Source organism: Globicephala melas, chromosome 3 (assembly GCF_963455315.2).
Source record: "Globicephala melas chromosome 3, mGloMel1.2, whole genome shotgun sequence".
Taxonomy (NCBI): domain Eukaryota; kingdom Metazoa; phylum Chordata; class Mammalia; order Artiodactyla; family Delphinidae; genus Globicephala; species Globicephala melas.
Genome location: NC_083316.1, coordinates 6,280,321 through 6,306,066, shown reverse-complemented (window position 1 = coordinate 6,306,066; position 25,746 = coordinate 6,280,321). Strand labels below are relative to the sequence as shown.

At 46.6% G+C, this 25,746-nt stretch overlaps 1 protein-coding gene across 1 annotated transcript in view; it reads right to left on the bottom strand.

Annotated features, from left to right (window-relative positions):
* Positions 1–25,746, bottom strand: part of ADCY2 (adenylate cyclase 2) — a 445,822-nt gene that overhangs the window by 11,404 nt on the left and 408,672 nt on the right. The window contains exons 20-22 of the mRNA XM_030856549.2: positions 22,762–22,920; positions 12,855–13,001; positions 11,028–11,135 (exon numbers count right to left, since the gene is read on the bottom strand). Of these exons, the coding sequence (XP_030712409.1) occupies positions 11,028–11,135; positions 12,855–13,001; positions 22,762–22,920 (414 nt within the window). The remainder of the gene's footprint in view (positions 1–11,027; positions 11,136–12,854; positions 13,002–22,761; positions 22,921–25,746) is intronic.

Sequence of the window (25,746 nt, the reverse complement as noted above, 5' to 3'; positions counted from 1 at the left end):
CAGACTGTCAGCTAACCTTGGTGGAAATGCAGAGAGTCATTTCTTAAGAACAGTTACACTTTTCCATCAGAGCTTGCTAATATCTCTTGTCTCATGACTTAGGGGGAAGACATGATTTGGAGGTATATGCAGGCAGTTGGAAAACATCTTGCTCCTTGACGGGAGGCATGAGCTGTTAAATCAACAGACAGGATCCTGTGCCGTAAAAATTACAACAGTCCTGGCAAAGAGAACAGACTGGCCGTGGGAGAAATGGTTTGCTTTTCATGGAATCAAGGTGCAGCAAACGAGCTTCTCTCCCTGATAAATGACTGCCCAATCTGTTTCCAGGCAGCAGGCTTCCACTGTGGGTTTGATGTGACCTCAGTGATAAATGAAGAGACTGAGCTCTGGGAGTGGGGTTGAAATCCAACGTCAAGGACTCATTTGGGCTTAGTAAAGCCTAGAGAAAATTATGCTCAGTCTCTAGAAGAGCTCAGGTCACTTCAAGAAGTCCTTATAACTGAACTTTTGATAAATGTTTGATGACAGCCTGAAACAGCTCTTTCTTCCATGATCCAAATAATTTCTCCCATCTCCAAATATTTAACTGACTTCTAGCTACACAGAGAGACCACTCATTCAGTTTCCTGGAACACACTTGGAAAGCTGTTTGTTTTGCAAGTTTCACCTGCAGGGAATGTGGCATAAAGTAAATGCATGTTTATTGAGGTTATTTTATAACCCAAGTGACTGGTATTGACCGAGGTGAAATTAACACAAGCCTCTGCTCCTGGCTTCTCCTCTCTTTCCTCCTCGCCTTCCTCTATCCATCAAACGTCCACTGCGTTCCTGCTGTGTTGGTGCTCATCTGATTCTGAAGATTCGGAACTGCTGTCTAAGGAGCACTTAGTTCTGCTGCCTGGGGCTCCTGGGAGAACAGATCAGACCTCACAGTTCTCTGAAGGAGAGTCACCCCAACCAGGTGAGCTGCATGTCCCAGCATGGAGATCGGCCCTCACCTGGGAGCTCAGGGCATCTGAGTTTCAGGCACCTTTTGGAGAGCAGGACTGGAACCCACAGCTTCCCAGTGTTTATCATCAAAACTCAGAGGCATGAAATAATATTTATGGAAAATGGCCTGATTCCTGGGCCATCTGTGGATTCCTCTGTATCCAGTGAACTTGGATTAAACTGCACGCAATGTTCTCCACCTGATCTCACTCTACCAAAGAACGTATTTGATTAAAATATGCATTAAGAGATGTTCTAGGGCTTCCCTGGTGGCGCAGTGGTTGAGAGTCCACCTGCCGATGTGGGGCACACGGGTTTGTGCCCCGATCTGGGAAGATCCCACATGCCACGGAGTGGCTGGGCCCGTGAGCCATGGCTGCTGAGCCTGTGCGTCTGGAGCCTGTTCTCTGCAACGGGAGAGGCCACAACAGTGAGAGGCCCGTGTACAGCAAAAAAAAAAAAAAAAAAAAAAAAGAGAGAGATGTTCTAGCTAACAACTTCCCCCCTCAATGTGTTAAACCGTTTTCCATAAGGAAGTTACTGAGCTCACTGTTCACTACAGACTAATGATTATGAGGGCCCGTTTGTTAGAGCTTGGGTCAGGGACCCAGTGGAGCATCCAGCTGCAGCCTGATGTGGCTTGGTTTCAAATATATTAATGAATGAGTGATTTGACCTCACCTTATGAACACTAAAGCACTGCACTTGTGTTGGCTGCTGGAAATTTCGGAACAATTAATAGCAATAGTGTATGTATGTACGTACTTTATCCTCACAACGATTCCCATGAAAGAATGCCTGTCTTTATCCCCATTATGCAGATGGGAAAGGGAAACACAGAGAGGTTAATAACTTATGTAAGTGGAATAACCAGGCTTTGCAGGTGGGCAATCTGACTCCAAGGTCCTCAATCTTCATTTACTCTAAATGTAAATGGATTAAATACTACAATCAAAAGACACAGAGTGGCTGATAGGTTACAAAAAAAAATCCATTTATATGCTGCCTACAAGAGACTCACTTCAAATCTAAAGACACACTCAGACTGAAAGTGAGGGCATGGAAAAAGGTATTCCATGCAAATGGAAACAAAAAGAAAGCTGAGGTATCAATACTTAACATCAGACAAATAAACTTCACCCTCTTGCCTCCTTCCCCGTGTGCATCTTGAATGTGGTCACAACTTTTGCTATTTGATTTTCATTTTATTGCACCATCCTCATTTTTGTTTCTATCTTATCTTTCATATTCCTTGTATGTTAGTTTATTAATTTAAAAATATTTTTGCATTGTGTCCATTTTTGTAAGCTTCTTAAGGGAGAGATTTAAATAAAATAGGCACATACATGTAGACAAGTAGGTAAGCATTTTTCCTTGATAGTCTTGCTGCTAAAATGGTGACAGCTGTGTTGGATGATGTGTCTAAGAGATATTCAGCTGATGGAAAACTATATCCAAGCATTGCTCATTAATGGCTCTGGAACTGGCCACCACCCATGTGGATGACTGGAATTCTACTTGGGTGCCTTATTGAAAACTCAAACTTGTAAGTCTAAAACTATTATTTCTATTTAATCTCCCATTAACAGCTCTTATTCTTGACTCGTCTACTTTTGCTAATGGTGTCATCAATTTCAGATCCCTAAACTGGAAACCTGAGATTCAGACAGTCCCCTCCATCTTGCTTCCTCAGCTCCCAAGTCCATCTCCCACGGACATGCTTCTCCCATTCACCTCTTTCTTTATTTCCTTTGTTTCTTTATTTTCATTGTTTATATGGTGACCACTACTTGTCTGAAAGCAGGAAGTTCACTAAATAATTGCCAGCACTTTTGAGTCAGACAAAGTTGGGTCCAGCTCCAGGTTCCACAATCATCAGCTGCATGGCCTTGGCTGAGTCACTTAACTTCTCCGGGGCTCAGTTTCCTCATCTGTGAATTGAAACAATAACTACCAGTCTCATAGGGTTGTGGTTAAGATGAAATGAATTCATATGGGCAACACATTCTGCCTGCATCCCTGAGGCTCAGGTTTTATTTAGTTTCCTTCATGATAGGGTAGAGAAGCACATCACTCTGCTTGACATGAAAAGCTTCTAGGAGGAAAATGTTAGCAAGAATTGCTTTATGCCCTAGTTTAGTACTTCCCCCCGCTTTCCACACACTGAGCAACCTACATTGATGAATGACTTCAACAACAATCTAAGTGTCTGAAATGTTAAGTATCTTTGAGGTTCTCAGTGTGTGTAGCAAAGAGTGATGGTTCTTCCTTCAGTGTTTGTTTCATATTAGTAGCATTAAAGTAGGAGGGCATTTCTCTCTCCATTTACCCTACATCACGATAGCTTTGGTGTTTGTGCAAAAATACACAGCACTGAGATATTGCTTTTCATTTCAGCAGAGACCAAAACTATTTTCTACTTTTGCCAGTAAAGGAAACTATGGTTTTGAGTTTCAACATATGCTTTAGTTACTAAGAAACTGGCAGCAGAATATCTGAGAATGATTCCTTACTTCTTCCCTGATCAACTTGGTGGAGTGTCCTAAAGTTTCACCAAAATTCATATGAGGAAGCCTAATCCCCAGTGTGATGGTATTAGGAGGTGGAGCTTTGGGGAAGTAATTAGGTCACATGGGTGGAGCCCTCATGAATGGGATTCGTGCCCTTATAAGAAGAGACAGGAGAGAGCTGCTTCCTCTCTCTCTGCTCTCCATCTGCACCGAATGAGGACACAGAGAGAAGATGGCTGTCTGCAAACCAGAAAGAGGGCCCTCACCAGATGCCAAATCTGCAGACCTGATCTCAGACTCCCCAGCTTCCAGAACTGTGAGAAATAAATGTTACTTGTGACCCAGTCTATGGTAATTTCTTATAGCAGCCCAGCTGAGACACCTCTAATATCCCCAGGCCTACCTAGCATTGGAGTTGCTGTTTGCATACATGACTTTTTCCAGACTATAAGCTCTGGAGGGCAGTTACAGAGGTGCAGTCATTAACAAGTAACTGGCACTTGCCCCAATGGGTAAAGAAAATCTATGCTGGTTGACCTACTAGCTAAATAAAATCCCAAACAGTCAAATCAGGCAGCTCCTAACTCAGGCAGAGACAGAACCGTTAGCCTGACTCAGTGAATGTGGATGGGCAATGTTTATTGCTCATTGTTTTGTCGGTCAGCTCGGTTTTGCTAATAAACTGAGTAAGTGTAGGAATCTCATAGATGGGTCACTTGGAGCCTGGGATCTTATTTGGGGGATGGAGGGAGAAGAATGATGGAGAAATCCTAGTGCTAGCCACAGTGGTTATGTCTATGGGGCCAACTCAGCAAGAAACAGAGTGAGAGGTAGTGCTTACAAACTAGTAACTACCCTTAGACCACAACCTGCTGTCAAATTTGTTCTGATAGAATAAATAAATAAAATAAGAAACTCATTTAAAATAAATAATTTAGGGCTTCCCTGGTGGCGCAGTGGTTGAGAGTCCACCTGCCGATGCAGGGGATGTGGGTTCGTGCCCTGGTCGAGGAAGATCCCACATGTCGTGGAGCAGCTGGGCCCGTGAGCCATGGCCGCTGAGCCTGTGCTCCACAATGGGAGAGGCCACAACAGTGAGAGGTCCGCGTAACACACACACACACAAAATAATAAATAAAATAAATAATTTAACTTTTTAAAATAAAAATAATTAAAAAGAGAGCAATAATACAAAGCTTAAAAATTTTTAATGAGCACCAGCACTCGTACCTTGATAGGAATACAAGCTCCCTGTTATCTCTTGCTTCTCTGCCTCTCCCCTCCCCCCATTCTTCTGGCACCACAAGTCACTTCTTCCAAAGTGTCGCTGGCAATGGGCATCACTCTATTTGAAATTGTGAGTAAAAGCTAGAGGTAAGGCTCATCACAGCAATAGTGTAATCAAAGTATGGGTTTACATGAAAGTTTTCATCTCTGTACTTTGGTTTTGACATATTTAAGTTCTCAGTAAAATTTGTATTAAAAAGATCAAAACCAATTTACATAATAAGACCAGAGATGACCCTAATCATTGATTCTGGCATGAAGGATGGACTTCCTTAATGATAGGGCAGGCAAAGTCCTTTCAGAGATCGAGTAGGGGAGGCTCCAGAGTGCAGCAGAGGGAATGAGGCAATAGGGAGGGGTGAGGAGTGTGGCAAACTGGGGAGAATGTGCCAAGATGGGGCAGCTGCTTCTCAGCTGGTGATTGTTGTCATCAGGAATGAAGATCAGGAGATCTACCAATTTTCAGGAGAAACTGGAGATGATTATCTTTTAGTGAGATGTCCTTTTATAAGAAGACTACATAAGTCAAGAAAAACATACCTGTAACTACAAGTGCGCTATCATGGCTTGAGGTCTAAAGGCCATGGCTGGGAAGGAGCAGGGGGCTGCTATGTGTCTGGGAAGTGGTGAAGTCCTGACGTTAAAATGAAGTGCCTCTGGGGTGCATAAGCTCCCCATTTCTATCAACCCTGAATTCCATCGCGGAACATGTACTTTTCAGGTGCATGCTCTGGGGATTACGAGAGCGGGTTCAGAATGCAAGCCTGTTCTCCATGTAATGTTTCATTTTTTGACAAATGCCTGCTTCTTTCAACAACAACAATCAGTTGTTACACATAATACAACCAACCATCTAGTCATGTTGTCTTTAAGCTTAAAATCAGAATGTGTTGTTTCATTTAAGTTAACACAAATGAAGCAAAACAAAGGCAGATAGAAAGCCCTGCTCTTACTAGGTGCTGATAGACCCCTGTGCATTCATTTTCCCAGGGGGTAAGTAGCCTGTGCCGGCATGTAGAAAATGTGGAGGTAATTACAAATAAAAGCTGACTTTCAAAAGGCTGCTTCTATCTAGACAGCTCTGCCTCTTTTTGGATTTAAGAAAAACACATGAATCCTTGAGAAACCCAATATATTTTGCCAAACTAAATATCTGGCTGTGTTGAATATGTTTGTTGCCAAACTAAATATTTGGCTAAATAATAAATAGAAAATTTTTTGTTTGTAAACAATAAATGGAAAGTTTTTTGGTTTTAACTAGAGAGATAAGTAGGTAGGCTACAAAAGGCAAAAGGGACATTCATTTTTTCATAAAGACTATATCCATGTTATTATTTCTCAAGCATGCTATGCCCCCAATCAAACATAATGAACTTTCCTTTCAGATTTTCACTGAATTTCAAAATATCTCTAGGATGATCTTACCAAGATTCTAATTAAATGTTCTAAATAAAAATAGCTCGTATTGAGTAAAAGCTCCCTACGTGGACCCGACGCCATATTTCATTTATGTCCCCAAACCCTCTTACCTATTCTGCGGGAGGAAGCAATGGTATCCATACGTGAAACAGTGTACAAACCATAACTGTATTATTACCGCTATTATCCTTTTTATCACCCACTCTGCCCGTGGAGCATTTTGCATATTAATGTCTTCCCCACAGCCTCAGGAAATGAGTGGGATCCCCACTGTATACCAAAGGACACTAATGTGCAGAAAGTTTAGCTACCATGGTAAGGAATGAGCAGTCTCACGTGAAAGCCACGCTCCTTCCACTCTACCACGAAGGTAAGTACTCATGTATTAACAGTGGTGGCTGTCAGGATGCAGCTCAAGGGTAGCTGAGAAGGCAGATTTTGTGGCTGCCAGTGATGAGGGCAGGAGGGATGGGGCACCTGTGGAAGGAGTGCTTGGGTGAATGGTGTGCGTACAAACGTGTGGGTGCAGAAGCCAACATGGTGGGGGGCTGGGGAAGAAGAGGATGGGGTGAAGCAGCACGAGAGCTGTGGGCAGAGGGAGGTGAGCCCTGCACCCAGAGTGCCCGGGTCTGCAGCCCTGCTCTATAGCCCTGTTCTATGGCTGCTTGTTCCATGACCTTGGGTAAGTTACTGCACTGCTGTGCCTCAGTTTCTCCATCTGTAAAATGGGCTTGGGTTGGGGTGCCTCCTAGGCTTGTTAAAAGTAAAGACTCAGGAGGCATTTATTAAGTTTTCGAAAATGGTAGGAGAAAAAAAAGAGCGCGTTTGCACGGGGAGGAGCAGGATTGTAAAATGGCGGGAAGGAAGCGAGAGGCTGGGCTGGGAAGCAGGGTGGCCACGCGCTGCTCCATCACTCATTGAACAGACATGGGCAATCACTCTGTTCAGCGCCCCCTTCTGGGACTTTGGGGAACACCACATAAGACACGGCCGCTGCTATAATTTGGATGCTGGGCAAGAAACACACGTCTAAACAAAAGCAGGAAATGATATGCAGCACGTGGGAGGAAAGGAAATAGGATCTAGACACAGAGGGTCAGGTGAGGCCAAAGCAGGTCAGGGTGCAGGAGAGGCTCCTATGAAAGCGGGAGCCTTGGCACGGCTGATGGGTGAGAGCTGAACACAGGGTGTCTTCCTGTGCATCAGAATCACCTGTGGAAATGGAGATTTCCAGCCCCTCACTCAGGTGTCTGGAGACCATGTGTAGCACCCACCACAGGGCCTCTGATGCAGCTGGTGGGTGCACCCCTCCTGGAGGGTGTATGAGTAGCACTTGGTGCTTGTCTGCACAGACGCACAGTGCACGTCTGAGGGCTGATGAGGGAGCTGTAGGGAGAGGTAGGGGATGGGTCAGAGCAGGGGCGTGGAGGCAGATGGTGGAGGCCCTGTTCTGGGAGTAGGGAGGACAAGAGGAAGGTGAGGGTGCTGTGAGCAAGCTGGGTGTCTGTGGAAAGCTGGAAACGTGAGCTCCAAGCTTGGCCTAATGGTCAGGAAGGTGGACGATGGTTTTGTCAGCGGTCGGATACACAGGCTGGTGGAGCAAGTCTTAGCTGAGATCCCTGATGGAGGGGAGGGATTGGGGAAAGAACATAGAGATGTCCACAGAGGAAGACCTCAGGCAGGATTCACTAAAGAGAAGAAACGAGAAGCTGAGGGAGAAGAGGACTTCTGGGCGAAGGTGATGGCTGGCTGTATCAGAGGCCACAGACAGGACACAGAGAATGATCGCTTGGGGAATGCAAATCCGACTTGGATTTTGGAATTTGGAAGTACTTCTTGATCTTTAGGAGTGGAATTTCTGACATCCGCATTGGTGAGGGTTAGCACAGAAGGAGAAGGTGAAAAATAAAGGCAGTGGATAAGGACAAGCCATCCAAAAATTGTGCCTATGGGAAGGGGGAGGAGAGGTCTGGAGACATTTGTTGAAGATCCAGGAGACCAGGGTCTGGTGGTGACAGAGTCGAGACTAGGGAGCCTGGCTGTAGGGATGATGGAGGGATGATGGAAGGTGATTGTGGGATGGAGGAGGGATCATGGAGGGGTGATGGAGGGATGATGGAGGGATGATGGAAGGATGAAGGAGGGATGATGGAGGGCTGAAGGAAGGATGATGGAGGACTGATAGAGGAGCGATGGAGGGTTGATGGAGGGATGAAGAAGGGATATTGGAGGAATGATGGAGGAGTGATGGAGGGGTGATGGAGGGATGAAGGAGGGATGAAGGAGGGATGAAAGAGGGATGATGGAGGGATGATGGAGGGATGAAGAAGGGATGATGGAAGGATGATAGAAGGATGAAGGAGGGATGATGGAGAAATGATGTAGGAATGATGGAGGAGTGATGTTGGGTGATGGAGGGATGAAGGAGGGATGATGGAGGGATGATGGACGGATGAAGGAGGGGTGATGGATGAATGATGGAAGAATGTTGGAGCAGTGATGGAGGGATGATGGTAGGATGATGGAGGAGTCATGAAGGAGTGATGAAGGGGTGATGGAGGGATGATGGAGGGTGATTGTGGGATGGAGGAGGAATCATGGAGGGGTGATGGAGGGATGATGGAGGGATGAAGGAGGGATGATCGAGGTATGATGGAGGAATGATGATGGAGGGGTGACGGAGGATGGGCCCAGCACAGACGCTGAATGCCGAGTGGGTCTTCATGTGCCTCTGAGCATCCCTGCCAAGGGTTCCGTAAGTGGCTGTTGCTAGCTAAGTTCTGGAGCAGGTGTGATTTTGTCAAGTGAAGTGTCCTAAATGGGCCACAAGAGGAGGTCAGCTGAGAGGCCTCAGAATTGGGGCTGGGATTAGGGTGAGAAGAGTGAGGCACTCACCTCAGCTGCAAAACTTAAGGGGGCACTGAAAAACTCAACCATCATGAGAAATAATATCCTAGTGCAATGTTTAGAAAATCAAAATTAATGCAGACAAATCCAGAAAGAAGTAAAACACTGAAATTTAAAGAAAGATAGGGGCTGTGGACTGCACAGATCCCCCTCAAATTCATATCTTGAAGCCATACCCACGAGATCTCTCTCTCTCTCTGCTTTGTGAGGACATAGCAAAAGGGCAGCCAGCAACAAGCCAGGAAGACAGCCCTCACATGAACCGCATCCCGCAGGACCTTGATCTGGGACTTCCAGCCTCCAGAGCTGTGAGAAAATAATTCTCTGTTTTGAAGCTGCCCAGCCTTCATTATGGCAGCTGAGCTCACTAATCAGTTTCTGACAGTGCTGTGCTGGGCGTCTTAGAGCCCGAGGCAACAGGAAAAATGTCTGTCCCTGTGTACATAATTTTATGTTATTTTTAATGGTTAATTTTTTTCAGAACATTAAAGATGCTGAAAAGGATTAAGTTTTCTTCCATTAAAGCCAGGACAGTAAAAATCTAATTAGTTCTGTCTTGGGTAAAAATAAGATATTTAGAATTAAAACAAGGTTGTACATTTTAATACCTTTATTGTCCAATTTTCCAATAGTTTTTCAACACTTGAATGTTCTGGCAATAAAAACCCAACCCCGAAAGATACACAACACCACGTAAACAAGGGTGTCCATTTTTCCTTTTGTGTCAGGCGTCAAGATTGCTTGGAACGGTACTGCTCAAAACTTACGATTCTTCTAAGTTCTCTTTTATTGCTTGTTTGTTTTACTTTTCCTTATTACTAAAGTAATTCATACCCATGAAAAAAATAATAATCTGGAAGCAACACCTGAGTAGAAGGGACATATATTACCCCACTCACTCAGAAAAATGCTAGGGTTAATCTTGAGTCCGACGTTTCATGTTCTCGTCTCTGCCCACGAATGTTAAGAGAGAAGAGGACCCTCTCCTGATGCTCTGGGGGTTGGACTCTGTCTGAGCAAGCTGCTGCCCCTCTGTCCCTCTCTTGGTTGCCTGTGGGAGGTGGTGGGGTTGGGGGGAAGCTAGACACACGGGGGTCGGGGAATGGCTGAGCTCTTCCTCTCCTTGGGGGAATCCAACCACCTCCAGCAAGCTGTGCTCTGGTAAGTTTCATCCCTCTGTGCTGCACCCACCACCTCTGCCCTGGGTCAAACAAGCCAGTGCCCGTCAGGGAGCCCACTGTCCCGAGGGGAAAGGGGTCTTGTTATTGACCCACAAGTTAACAAACCATATCTAGGGACTTCCCTGGTGGTCCAGTGGTTAAGACTCTGCGCTCCCAATTCAGGGGGCAGGGGTTTGATCCCTGGTCGGGGAACTAAGATCCCACGTGCCACATGGCATGGCAAAAGAGAAACAAAAACAAAGTATATCTACACACACACACACACACACACACACACATACACAGAAACAAAACACAACATAACAGAAAACCCCCCTCAAAAACCCTAGTTGATTGAAGATACTCAATTTTGACCAAATCACCTTTTCAACCAAATTTCTGGGTGGTCAGCATGTTTTTGACCACGTTGTTTTAAATCAAAAGACCAGGAGCCCTCCCATAATGAGTCACCTTTAAATAAACAGCTCGAATCAACTTTCTTGTATATTTATCTGGTATCAAGCAGCTACCAGACTGGTTGTTTTTTTTTCTACCTTGTCTGCCAGAGAAAGAAGTTTTGTGAACAGACCCTCAGAAGCCTCCAGAATTCTCATCTTTTCTCATGAGACCTTAATCACTGAGGTCAGGGTTGTGCCTGCAATTCAGTGAATGGGTCACTGTTTTGGTCCCAGGATGACCTGTGGGCAGAGCTGAGGCTCACGTGTGCTGGGTGTGGCTGACACGTGTGTACCTGGGCGTGCTCCTGGCTGGGCACGGCACTCAGACCCGTCGCCGCCATGTACGTGCTGCCGATGGTCTTGATCTTTTCAACTCCACTGAACTTTGGCTTGGACAGCAGCTGGGGGGCAATGACAATCACACAGTTACTCAGTCAACTGCTGACCCAAGGCTAAGCATTTTCTAGAGACATTCTCAAATCCTAGTTCAGTCACGGGAACATGATACTGATTATTCACCCTTCGACCTTGGGCATCGTGGGGAAAGAACACTTCATGCGTCTCACAAAGGGCATGTACTTGGAAAGATATGCAGTATAACGATTTACTTCCAGTTAACATGAATTACCTTTTAGAATTTGCTAGTGAAAGCAACAGGATAAATTATGATGCGAGTGATAATGGCCTCAAATAAACTTCCCCACTCTGTGTTTGAAAGGTCTAAATATAAAATCGTGATTCAGAGAGTGAGGTCTTCCCTGCATGGTGAGGGTGAATTATGACCAACTGTAGTGCTGAGGATTAACTTTTGCCCTCTGAAAACCTGGAGTGGAGGGAATAAATGGTCCCTCTCATCAGCCCTGACCCTAATATTTTTTGCCCCAGTTTCTGGCACCAGTAATCAGTTTCCTACTGGGGTCCTCCTCACCTACTACATTAGACCTTGGGGTGGGTTGGAGGAAAGGTAAAAATAAGAAGCTGTAGGAAAGGGAAAGACTGGATGGAGAGAGCAAATGAAGGAAACTCTGGAAGGTTCTGTATCTGCTCAGCAGGACAAAGGTACGAACAGAAGACTGGGAACATCTTCTAGACCCTTCCTTGGTACTCCTGCTTTCAGAGGAGATTCGCTCAAGATCACATGTCAGAGAATCTAAGATAAGTGAGCAAATCCCATGATCACATCTCCATGAGCAATCCAACCTGAAAGAATGGTCACTAGTGCTAGAGAGCATTTATTTTACCAAGGGGCAGCTGGAGGAAATGTGCCAACATTTTTCACTGTGAACCCTGCACAACAGTGAAAATCTCTACTTGTCATTACTTCACCATGAGTCTTGAGTCAACCTCATGGTGACAGTGGTGGTAGCAGAGAAATGCACAGGTCCCACAAGACATTTAGAAGGTTGGCCTGAAACCATCATATTATATAATTTCATCACTGTGTTTCAAAATTCCATCAATCATGATGAACGTATGTTCACTGATGTCAACTTTCCTATATTTGCAAAATATTGTTAAAAATGGTAAAACAACAATATCTTTCAAACCAGAGGTCTGTTTGTTCTTACTAGAAAACAAAGTGCATTGTTTCCTTTGTAGGCAGAAAATTCAAAAGTGACACCTATTCCAATACCTAAGATGTACACTTTGTCCCTTCTAAAATATATTCTACCACATTCATATTGCTTTTTCAATAACAAAGCATGCCATCCGTGTACAATTCAAATTGATATCTGACATAGACCTTGGAGTTTGCACAGACACACATGCAAATAAGCTACTATCTTTTTTATGTATAAAGAGATGGGCAAGTATTTTCCTTGGAGTTCAAGCCTTTCAAGAAAATTCATGGGCATGCTGGAGAGAGATTTTATGGAACAGATTTTGGTCGTTGTTGACAGAAATCATATTAGCTTTAAAAATAATATGTGTTTGCCTCACCAAAATTAGTCAGTGACCTAAATAGAGCAAAAAAGCTTAATGCCAACCACCAGAAATTTTGTCAAAGGACAAGTTTTAAGATATGCCATGATGTTGGACTAACTTCAAATGTGCCAGTCCAGAGGAACGCCAAAGGATGGGACTGGGGCCAGCCCTGCCCATCAAGGGTAAGTACGTACATCGTCAAAGTCGGCAATGATCTCGTTTAGGAGACGAAGGCATTCCAAGCCCTCCTTGTTCACATCCGATTCTGTATAGAATTCTTTGAAATCCGGAATGGAGGCAAACATGACGCAGACACAGTCATAGGACTGGTGGTATAAATCCTGCCCAGGAGAAAAGGAAGAGCTGAGCACTAGGAAAACTTTTAAGCAAACGTGCTCCTAATGGAAGTGTTTCTTTACGTTAAGACTGGTAAAGAAATCACCCAGGGTCCACTCCACCTGCTCCACCCTGGTCCCAGGCCCATTTTAGGCACTGGCCATTGATCACAGGTGAAGGCTTCTAGGGAGCTGGATGCAGGCTCAGAATCGTCAACACCACACTCCCACTGTCACTACCAGTTAGTATGAGGTGCCCTTCTGGTTACCCCTCTCTGCCATCTCTATCGTAGACAATGACAAGAGACCATAGACTTCTCACTTAGGAAAAAACAACGACAACATTCTTTTAACAACTAAAGGGAAACAAAACGATTTCCCAAGCTACTATATTGTCCTAAAGTGACTCATTATGGCTACATTCTTTGGATTGGAGGCATCATGAATTTTCCTCTTCAGCCTGTCCTGAAAGGAGCAGATGAAACTCATCATGTTACTTCTGAATTACACCAGAGAGAAATAGTGAAATTCCTCAGGCTACTTATTCTATTGTATTAGACACCAGAAATATTTGTTCGGGATTTCCTTTTGTTTTTAAATAGACTAGAGTCTAAACTAAAAGTCTAAACTTTTAGTGAGGAAAATTACAATGTCTTGTAAATACAATTTCAAGGTGTTTCCACACATAATTTTCCCCAGCATATAGTGAAACCTTCAAGTTCAGTGGAGATTTCTTATAGGAAGCGTTATTATGTGGGCATGGGGGCTGGTCCTGGGAGAGAAGATCTGCTCTCTCACTGGTGCTGGTGCATCAGGGCCCTTGGATGGCCTGTCCCGGGCAGAATGGCCAGGCGCCAATGTGGGCACACTGCATCATGGGAAACACTCCCTCCACCAGAAAACGTGAGGAGAGTTCTGTCACACAAGATGGCGACCTCTGAGTGGAGGAAAGAAAGCTAGCGGATGATGTTTCCTGTGTGCCTGGCAGAGGGAGAGAATCTACCCTGCATGGATGTTACCAGTGTGCTCTGCTCTCTGCGGCACTCAGATGAATCCCTTAGCAGGGAGTGAGCACTTCAACAGCACCATAACTCCAAGGTTTGGTGGCCTCTCAGAAAAACCATTCTTCCTCCGCTGACGTCTCATGACACACACATCGGGGCAATGGCAACCCACGGCAGGTCACAACCACTTCCTGGGAAAGACAGACTTGTGTCATCTTCCTGTTCTCAGGGCCAACCACCTGGTAGTGCCTTCTGCTACTGCCTTACAATCTCTATAAAATACATGAACAATAGAATCAAGGTTTTTCTTTTGTATTCTCCCAATATGGTTGACTTGGTTCTTGGTGCAGACCTGTACTTCCTCTCTCTGAAAAGTTGTTTTTGTGAACACTCATATCCTCAGAAGATGACCTGTGGAATGTATGATTGCCAAGCTTAGGTTCCAGTAATGCTGACCCAGCCAGGGTGTCAGGGTAACAGGGGAGAGAAAAGCCCCTAGAAACCTCTTCTAGTTAAAAAGGGCAGTTTCATAAAAGTAGTATAAACTCCACTGACTTCTCTACTCTTAAGGAAAAGGGGTACATCCAGCAAGGCAAGGGTATATTTTCTGCACCCTGCACTTCTCCACTGTCTGCTGACATCAGCCAGAGTGACCATCTGGGGAATGATGATGATGACAAGAATACACACAATAATCACCAGCACTGGCTGAGTGCCCACTGCATGCCAGGATGCCCACCCCTCTGAACTCTCCACCAGCATTAACTTGCCCCTGACTACAATCCTAGGAAGCTGGTATTTTTATTCTCAACCTACAGATGAGGAAACTGAGGCACAGAACAGTTACATTACTTTCCCAAGGTCACAGTTACCAAGTCTGATGCAGAGGTCACTCTTATAAATGCTACACTTTATGCTTTACCCTGCATTTCCTGGATGACCACAGAGTGTGCTGCCTGGACTTGGGGCAGCATGGGGTCCCGTATCACTTGCAGGTCACGTCACTTTGCCTTTTTCCTTTCCCCTAGGGTCTTTAAGGGTATCTGGGGATGGGAGGTAAGGAAATGCAAGACTGAACTGACTGAAAGTTTGGATATGAGGGCTGATTTTAACCACACTGGTTTGGAGTCTAATAAAACATTTTCAGGTCGACACTCAAAATTGTCCTCTGAACTCTTGCCCCAGAACACCTAGGTTGTTGGAGCTGGAAGAGGTCTGATGGGTCATTTAATTCCATGGTCTTCTAATAGGAATGCCTAGGAGAGTCACCAATGGGGCTTTCAAGAAGGTGACACCTGGGCCGCCCAATGACCAACTGAACCTTGCCCCTGCAGTGGGCTCCAAGCATGTGCATCTTTTTGTAAAACTCTATGAGTTTTCCTGCTGTGCAGCCTTGATTAAGAATCATGGGACAAATGAGGAATTGTGAAGTCAGGGGAGTTTGGTGACACACCAAGGCTCCCACTGACTTAGGGACCAGGACTAATCTCTGGAGTCCTGGTCTGGCACTCCACAGGCCATGAGTGCTACTGGGGCCTTGGACTGCAAAATGCTCACCCACCCTCTGACAAATGGGTCACGTGGAGCTTTGAGGAAACACCGAGGGTGAGTGGGGATTTCTGACCCCCTAGTTCCTGGCTCAGGGCTTCCACAGGGCTATGCTTGAGAATCAGGGAAACTTGACAAATGGGAAGCTTTACAAATTCACTAGAGCTAATGAAACGTGCAGGGCTTAGAGCCATACCCTAAACTCATGAGAGGTTCCCTCAGGTCTTTGGGTTGCGCTTGGGGCCAGAGAGAACCACAAGCTCATTGGCTGATGACCCGAGCTTATCTTATACTTCCAGAGGATCTGGGGTGAGGGTAGGGCAGGTAGGAAGCCTTGGAGGAGATTTTGGAATTCAGGGTCTAGCACGGGTGACCCTTGTCCAGAACATAGCTGCCAACAAGAATCTCACTGAGCTTTAGAAGTGGAAGCTTAGATGCCATTTCAACATTCACTCACATGTAGCCATTCTGCAAAACAAGCTCAAGTTATGGCAAAATCATCACAAAGCAGCTGCATTTCTGTGCGCACTGTCTTTTGCAGTTTATTGAGCAGGACTTCAGTTCTTTCCCAACTCTGGATGAAAACTTGGGACAACCCCATGACTCTTCTTGTCATTCTCAGGTAACAGGAGTCCTCTCATCGATAATTTAAGTGTCCAATCTAACGAGAAGTCAGAACTCAGACCCCAGTGGAATGTGTGGCTTTTCTCCTTCCCCAGTGTGGGCCTGCTGGGTGGTGGAGGAGTGTCTGCAGGGTGGGAAGGGGGCACGGTTGGCTTCTACTCTCTCTCTCCCCCTCATGCTTCTGGTCTGACCCTCCCCAGCTGCCTAGCCCAGTTTTCCAAAGCACCCAGGGGTGGAGAACAGGGGAAGAAAGAAGGGTCTGTTGGAGGAGGGACGCGTTCTATTAACTACATCATACTCCCAGGGAACTTAAACCTGGTGGACATCTTCATGGGTTATCTGAAGACTCTCCGTCACTTCCCCCCAACACGGGACATCCTGCCAAGGTTCTCTTGATGTGGACCACGCACTCCGCTCCTACTTGTGACTACTCTCTCTGCCCCGGGCTTTCTGGTTAGTCTTCTAGCTTCTCTGCTGGGGCCCATTCCTCACTCTAAGCAGCTTTTCAAAACAGGATCTAAAATGACCCCATGCCAACTGTTTTTCTCTGGCTTGGTCCCTGGAAACATTCAGCAGGCTTTGCCCTCCCAAACCCTCATAGTCCCATTACATCCCCACCTGCAGCCCCCAACTCTCTTGGGCCAGACACTCCAATAAGCCCCTGCCCTCTGCATTCAGGAAACTACATGTCATCTGTGTCCCCCAGATGGAGTTGCTGCCCCAGGACCACGTAGGGGCCCAAGTCGTAGGTACACATCCCAAGCTGAGTGGTTATGGTCTATTTATGAGGCAAGAGGTAAAGGGAGGATTCCCCACGTCCCTTCAGAAGGGGGCTCGCTTCTCACTATATTCTGTCCCAAATCCCTCTTCCAACCTCTACTCTCCCAGCCCTCGTGTCCCTGAGAGTGAAGGATCGAGAGCTGTGTAGCTCTTGCATTTGTAAATTCTGCACACTGTTTAGCACCCCCTTTGGAATATGACACCTACTGTCTCTTGGTGTCCTGGGCTGACATTCACTTTAGCGTGCTGTTACATAGACACACAGGCACGCACAGCCCCCCATGAGGGCCTGCCAGGTGCCAGGCTTCATAGCAGGTAATGGGGTCACAGAGACGGACAACGCAAGCCCTGCTCTAAGGAGCTTAGGGTCTAGTTGGAGAGAGAGCGCAAGTACAAGGACAGGAGAACAAAGTGTGATTGGTGCTGCTTGCACGCAGGTGTGGAGACGTCTGCTCGGTGTGCCCTAGGGAGTTGCCGGAACTTGCCACTAGCTGGGGCTCCAAACTCTGGGACCAGCGCTTTCTCCTGCTGACTCAGGCCATAGTGAGGAGGCCAGAGTGATCCTCCCACCTTTCACATCCCCCCTCAGTCCCCAGTTGTCAGCTAACGCCTAATTTATTCAGGGGAGTCAGATCATTAGAAAGCACAAAAGCGTCTCTGAAAACCTGTGGCTTTCTAGCCTGACTCTGTAAGGAATGCGTTGAGGGAGCTGCCCGGGTGTTGGGAGTTAGCTGAGAAGGGGGAGCGTTTGTGTGCCTGGCAAACTCCCCTGTACCCGCATTGACATCTGTGTCTCGTTTTGATCAAGCCTCGGCTCTCCCGCAGTGAGGCTGCGCGGCTCAGAATCACACAGAACCCTGACCACCGGGGACTCGGCAAAGGGTCGACAAAATGCAGTCTTTTCAACAAGGGACCAAAGCTGCTGGGACATCTGTTCAAGGGACCTTTCTGACATGTTCCTGCCAAAACACAGCCATCTGGAGAGTAGGCTTTGTCAACCAGCGGGCTCTGTCTGGGCCACAGAGCTCTGTACCAGGGTCTGAATGGCTTGAGGGCCTGGACCCGGTCAGGACAGTCAGCAGCTGGTGGAGAAGCTTGAGGATGTTTTGAGTAAAACCAGTGCCCTGGGGGAGGAAGAAGAGGGGCTCGCAAAGGTGGACACAGCAGCTCTCTGCCCACAGGCCTGAGACACAGGTGCAGTGAACAGTTTTAAATCGAAATAAAAGATCTTTTCATAATTATTGTGATTAAATCATTCTTTACTCTGTATTTCTGAAGGAAAACGAGTTTCCTCTGTGCATGAGGCAGGTAGGAGAATCAAAAGGCTCTTTGTGAACATGGGTCCTGGCCAAGGTCATAGGTCATGTTTCCAAGGAATGTTCCAGAAAACCATGGAACATTAACCATTACTGTGGGACTGAAAGCCACACTCCTGTCTACCGCATGCTCTAAAAATAACCCTGGTCCAGCTTCTGCATTCAGAAGCCATGAGTGCTCAGCCCACACCACAGAGAAGGAGCGAAGGAGGTGATGCCATCAGATGAGGGTACAGCGCAAAGCGATTATGTGAGTTTTGCTGTCCATGCTAGTCAGGCCCTGAAAAGCTGTGGGAAGGCGCCTCCCGTGACAGATATTGATAAGTTCCAGGAGGCAGTGCTCTCAAGTTTTGCATAAGTTTGGGATATTTGCTTCAAAGATGCCTAAAATTGAGTGTTTCCTGAATGCCAGGCACTGCTCTAAAAGTTTCGCATGCGTTATCGCTTTTGAAATTAGTTATAGCCTCTGTGAGGAGGGAGCCCGAGGTCCCACAGCTAAGAAGCGCCAGGCCCGGGACAAGCGCTTTGCTCTCAATGGCCAAGCAGGGCCCAGCGGGTAAGGAAAGCTGGCCGGGGCCCAGGAACCCCTCTCGTCTCAGCGTTGGCTGTGCTCTGTCACGCCCAGTTTGGGTCTGGAATCCTCCAGAAATAATCCTCTTCAGGATCCGCGTGTTTGACGATGGGCAGAACTTTCCCTCGCAGAAGCATTAGGGAAGGAGACAGGGGGAGGGGGAGAGAGAGAGAGAGAGAGAGAGAGAGAGCACGCGCGTGTGTATGCAGGGCGCATCTATACGGCCCTGACAGTGAGGGGGGCCAGCAGCCTGGACCATGTCCACGCTATTAAACAGAGGAGGTCAAACACCTCAGCCTGCCTGGCCTGGGATCACAAGCTTAGGATGACACATCCCCAGGTCAGGGAAGTGGGTTCTTTTGCCCAGGGGGCAGGAAGGGCTGACTGTGACAGAAGGTAGGCATCCAGCCTGTCGGGAAGTCTGAGGGATGGGGCAGAAGTCTGCCATGCACTCAAAGGAGCCTCTTGGTAATAACCTGGTTATAAGCATTTTGGAAAAAAAACCCCAAAACAAAACCGTCCTTTCTGAGACTCATGGTGGGAGCCCTCAGAACCTTTAGGCAGGGGGCTAGGGGCTGTCCTTCTCCTTCAGACCCTTTATGGGGCTTCTCTTCTGCACGCAGGATTCCCTGTGAGGACCAGAGCAACAGACTCTCCTTCACCACCGGTCTGATCTTGAGCAGCGACTGGGCGGCATCTCTGTCCCGCTGAGCAGACGTCAGGCTGCCCTGACTGCAGGCTGCCCGATGGGGCCCGCTGTAATTTTTTAATCTCCAACAGTTACAGTGGCTGCTTGAGTAGCTCCCTCCCCTCCCCAAATATTTAACCTAACCAGCAAAAACTGGCAGTAAAACCTGGAAAGTCACAGCCCAGGGGAGTTCTCTGTTGTCTGATGAAATACAGAGACTTTTGCAGCCCACAGTTGTGCAGAATGAAGAGATCGTTTCAAGGACGGTCTCATCGGTCTGATGACCCGATGTAAGATTCAGTGTGTGTCGCTCTACCCTCCTGAGCAATGTGAGGTCAGCAGCTAGAAAGTGCAAATCTAATGACGTCCAGGGTATCGGGGTTCCTAAGCGAAAACCGGAGACCTCTAATATGCAATAAGGGAACTTGGAGCTGTTTGTGGCAGGAAGCGTTTGAAAAGCTTTGCAACTGAGCTCCTGTTCATTTTCCTATGGGAAAATGAGGCTGCCTGGGTCAGGGGTGTGTTTCCTGAATGAAGGAATAAGCTGGGAGCTTGGTGAATGGGTGCTGACTGTCTGCGGGGGAAATCATTTTAGCGCCTAAGTCAGGTTCACGTGCACACACAGGCGTGATGTGGCCATGGACGAGGCCCCCAAGGAATTCACCTTCTTGATCTGACAAATGAGGCAACAGAACCCAGAGCTGATTTCAACGAAACGCGCTGATTCCTACTTTGTCTCCGAAAAGTTCCCAAACTGCCGGCGCAGTGAGGTGGTGCCTGTTCCAGGGTTCAAGCCCACCGGGTGGTGCTGCCCTGACACTGCAGCCTTCCTCACGGACCCCACGTGGGCGGTGAAGGCTGTAGAAGACGCTGTGTGTGTTCTGAAACTCGCAGCACTGATGAGGAAACTTGGAGGGAAATGTCACTCCCATCTTGGGAGCACCCATGACGTGCTAGTCGCAGAAGGGTCACTGGCCTGGCACACAGTAGGGCCACTCGGTAAGTGGATGAGTCCATTGGTGCTTTGGTGCTGCCTGCCCACCAGGTATGTCCCACCTGCATGGATGTGGGACTCCGGGTCCTGCTCTATCAAATGCCCACCTCAGCTGGAGGGACGGATGCTCAGTGTGACATGCAACATCCCACACTCTACCTAAGAATTGTGCAAAGTAAAGCACAATTCCCCTTTGACTCAAGGGGAGACGGGGCTCAGGCTGGGGAAGTAGCTCACATTACCATGACAGAAAATGTTGGGACAAAGGTTCAAGCCCATGCTGTCCACCTGTGGGTTTCACTCTACATCCCCATCTGCTTTTCCTTATGATTTCCAAAGGGGCAACTGTGTCCAGAGGCCTGCTTAGAATAAGTCAAGCAAACAGGAATGAATAGAGAGAACAGATGATTCCCCTGGTCTGGCCTAGGGAGACGTCAGGAGGGGGCAGAAGAGGTCACCAAGTGCTGTAGGGCTGAACCCGGGGCCTCTTAAGGTCTTGAACGAAGCACCGTCCTGTCATCTGGACAGAAGTAGCCCCTTGAAGCCTGGAATGGTCTTTTTCTCCCCCTCTACAGCCTTCATCTCTCTGCCAGTTTCTAGCACTTTCTTTTCTGGTTCAGAAGTCACTTGCTCACAGTGGTGGACTTTCTGGACTCCTGCATTTACGCAGTTGGCACCTTTGGAGACAATAGGATTCTGTCTCCTCCTGGGCCGGTTCATCTCTGTAACCAGGCCCAGCACCAGCCTGACCCAGGGCAGGGGCAACAGAGGAATTTATAACCTGAATTGACAGCTAGACATATAGACACAAACAAGCTCTTAAACTGCTAATGAAAACAGATGGTTCCTTTTTAATAGATGTAATGATTTCACTGCCTGTGACCAAGAGGTAAATAAGTTGCTGAATAACCTACTGAAAGCAGAAAACACCAGGCGAAGAAACAGAGAAGTGAATGGTGGGACCTGCTGGGGCCCCTGGACTGGCTCACCATGCCTAGCATGCTTCCAGAAAGACCAGAGTGATAAGGTCCAGTCCCTGCCCACCACCTGGCACTTTCTTCTCAATGTCAATGTAAATACGTTACAGATAAATACCGTTCCAAGCCTTCTCACTTGGCTGCTCTGTGCATAAGTGTCATCAAAGTTCAGCTTATCTATTAACGAGTTCCTCCATCTACAGGTTTCCGGATCCCTCATCCATTCCCAATCCTCACTGAACATTTCCTGAGAATGGGGATTGCACCTCATACATCTCTGAAACTCCACAGCACCAAACACAGGTCATTCACTCAGTGGGTGCTCAAATGCATGTTTCTTAAATTAACAGAGTCCCACTGTAGATACATCTGCTGACTCTTGTAATTTAGTTACATTAAAGAAAATTCATGACATTTCATTTCATAAGCCAATTCAGCATTGAAACAACATGCCAATCTCTCCAACTCTAGTTAAATATCCATTCCTTTAGATGCTCCACGAAATTCCCTTTTCTATCCATTCAGATGGATGGTCTCAAGTCTTTGATCTGTCCTTGTGTGGCTAACTCCTAAATTCTATCTCATACCTTTGAAATCCTAAGACCCTTAAAAGGCTCTCAGGGAAGTCACGAGCCATGGAACAGTGGAGTGTGGGATGCATGGTGTGATTTTGCTTCTTGATTTGGCCTTGATGGCATGCTGGTAAGGAAGCGTCCTCCCACACTAGGCAGAGGGTGGTGACCCCTTTTGTGACATATTTGGAACTCCAGTGCCTCATATTGTACGTTCAGAGCTTTACATGATTGGGGAAGAAAAACTAGGAAGAATGAATCAACTTCATGCTAAGATGTTCATAGGTGAGTCTAACTCACTATTCTCAGTTGATCTCTATATGGCCAGTCAATATACTCTTGAAAATGGACACGTTCAGGCCAATGTCGAGTATTTTGAACACTGACATGTTTGAAGTGCCACAGGCCTCTAGGTCACTGCCAGGAGCTTTTGGCCCTCACCAGCGCACACCCTTCCCTGGCCAGAAGCCCCGCCTCTCCCCATCAACCCCGCCTCTCTTCACCAGCCCCGCCCCTCCCCATCAGCCCCACCTCTCCCCATCAGCCCAGCCTCTCCCCATCAACCCCACTTCTCCCCGTTGGCCCAGCCTCTCCCCATCGGCCCCGCCTCTCTCCACCAGCCCCGCCTCTCCCCATTGGCCCCGCCTCTCTCCACCAGCCCAGCCTCTGCCCTTCAGCCCAGTCTCTCTGACCTCATTCTTCAGGCTCCTGGCCAGGAAGTGCTCAGCCACGTGTGCAGGGAGCACGTTCTCCAGCAGCACGCGGTTCAAGTTCTCCATGGTTTCTATCTCCTCTCGCTCTTTTTTGAACTTGTTCTTCCATAAGAAGTCTAACCTACAGTAATATTCATTCTGTTACAAGAGGACACAGAGGTAAAGAAACAATAGGCATCTTGTCCTGCCAGAGAGTGGAGGTTTTAAAGAGAAAATAAAAAGAATGAAACAAACCTAAAAAAGAACCCCCCCCCAAACGGAATTGTCACCCTCCCTACCAAGCCCTCAGTTGCCCCCAAATGCCTCTCATTTCACCCTCCAACATGGATTTCCAAAATGCAAATTTGGGAAAGAACCAGCCTCAGAAACAGAGAAAATAGCTATACTGAAGCCTTGAAAGACAAAAATGACATGAAAGCTTCTTACATAGTCATGTTAATAAATGGTGGCTTGAATTATTTTTTGAAAAGAGCTGTGATAGAATATAAATAATGAATAAAAGAAAAATGGAAAATATTTTAGTAGAGAGAGTGCATTGTTTCATGATTGGCATTTAAAAAATAATAGTGTTCATTTGTGGCAGTTTGCCTTTAACAGCTGAAAATCAGTTTTCCTCTACCACAAATTATGTAATTAAGTATACAGTGAAAAGTATGTGTTTTTTCATTTGGGATTGCACTGTACTGAGAGAATGACATTATATTTAGACAAAAGTTCATTTTGATATAATTTAATTAAGATGGTGCCTGCTAGTAAAAAACGTATGTGTTCATGCTTTATAATGTATTAAAATTCAATGTTTTTAAAAATCAGCTGTTATTAACATTGGAGAAATAGGCCCGTTTACTGTCACAGGGTCTCTTTGGTTTGTCATCATTTTGTATCTGCTCTGATGTATATAATTTAATATAATGAAATAGCCTGGAATGAATCTTCCTGTAACAGAAGGGCCTAATAGAGAGAGTGTATTTCAGCACAGATAGTAATTATTGACAAATACACGCAAAGAAGAACTAAATGGAGGGAGTGTGTTTTATTGGTTTGCTTAGCTATACCCATGACAGCACGAAGCAAAATAACACACACGTAAATGGCCTCTCATGCACAGATTGCAATTTCAAAAAATAATTCACCGTTTGAAACCTGAAAGCACAATGCTCATTCACTGAAATTAGGTTTGCCTCAAACTAGGTATGATATATTCAAAAACTACTCCGCCTCCTCTGGGGAGGCACTTATCTTTAGCTCATATAACAAGACATTTTTTTTAAAAAGATTACAAAAGAGATAGTTTAAAAGTTTGCTTATATTAAAGTTTTACATTACGGACACATTTTCCACATTCTGTGTTTATAGAAATCATGCTATGCACGTACTGGAAAAGGCCTCTCCCTTGGAGAACAGATCATTTATTTAGATATTTTGTGGGGGGATATACTAGTGGTGTGGCCGGTATTAAACTAAAATAACAGAAGCAATCTATGGTGGTGGCCTCGAGAAGACACAGGTATACACCGAAGATCAGACAAAAGTGAAACATGAGATGAAGCCATGGAGCCAGTTGAGGCAGGCAGCAAGCCCAATTCGTGGAAGATTGAAAGGTTTTCGTAAGGCTCGTGAAGAGTCGCTCAGGTGTTCTGCGGGACTGCTACTGCACCACGTGCAAGCATTCTTTAAGTCTCCTACTAAAGGAATCGGAGCCCTTTGGGACCAGCTACATTGGACTGAGAGTGACCTTCTGACAAATCGTTCCCCCTCACCTCCCCAACCAGTGCAGTCTGCTGCAGAGCCCTTGCCTTGAGGCGCAAGGACCTTAAAAACTCATGTGCAGTCCCCCAAAGGAAGACAAATGTTTTTATCCCAAACCAGTTGTAATGGACTTAATCACGTCGCCAAAAAGATCGTTCCAAGTCTGAACCCCGGTATCTGTGTCTGTGACATCTCTGGAAATAGGGTCTCGGCGGATGTAATGAACTTAAGGATCATCCTGGATTGAGGGTGGGCTGTAAGTCCAATGGCTGATGTCCTTACAGGAGAAAAGAGAGGGAGATTTGACACAGAGACCCAGGGAGGCTGCATGAGGAGATCCAGCCAGGGGTGGGGAGAGCTGCTTCCTCCGGGACCCTGACTCAGGGCGGGAAAGCGCTCTAAGGACTTTGTGACACTTCGACTAAAACAGCAGCCCTGCTCCATGACCTCCAGTCCTCACATCACCTCCCATCTCTCAGATTCCATCTGGGGCTACTCCCCAAATGCTTAGGGGCCCAGATTCCACTCAGATGTGGAATTTGTCTTCATGAGCTCTGGCGTGATGGGAGAGAGAACAGGAAGAGTCTTGAGAGGGTGTCCAGGCCGCGTCTGGGACCCCAGCGACCCTGTCTGCTGTGTTTCACGTCCTACCACAGCCTCGAGGGCGTCTCGTGCTCTGTCTAGTTCTGAAAAGTACCTGAGGAACTGGGCTTACACCTTTCTGCATGGACAGAAGTGGTCTCTGGGCAGGGGCGCAGGCAGCATGTGATTCCACTTTCTCTGGGATCCTCAACTCTCACGCACAAGGACCTCGGCCTCACTCTCAGGCACTAGGTTGCCGCTGCCCGGTTCCATACTCTGAATGAGCCCACCTAGGATGCAGACCCTTGATGGCAGGGGGCTGCCCTTTAAACCTGGGTGAAATACAAGGGACCTTTCTTTGTCAAAAGAGGCCCTTGAGTTGGCTTGCGTTTCTGTCACAAACTAGGTTTCAGTACAGAGAGTGGTACTGTACTGTCGCTCTTGTCTAGGATGTGTTATGTTTTCACTAAGGTTTCTGAGATGCCTAGAGCAATATTTAGTATAGTCATTTTCTTAGAAAGCAAGTACATTGCCATCGTTTCAAAAATGATGGTCATGGGTCAGGGGAGCCATTAGGACAAATGATAACAAAAATAAGTTGCAAAAAGTCTGTGCTATTATTTAAAACATATT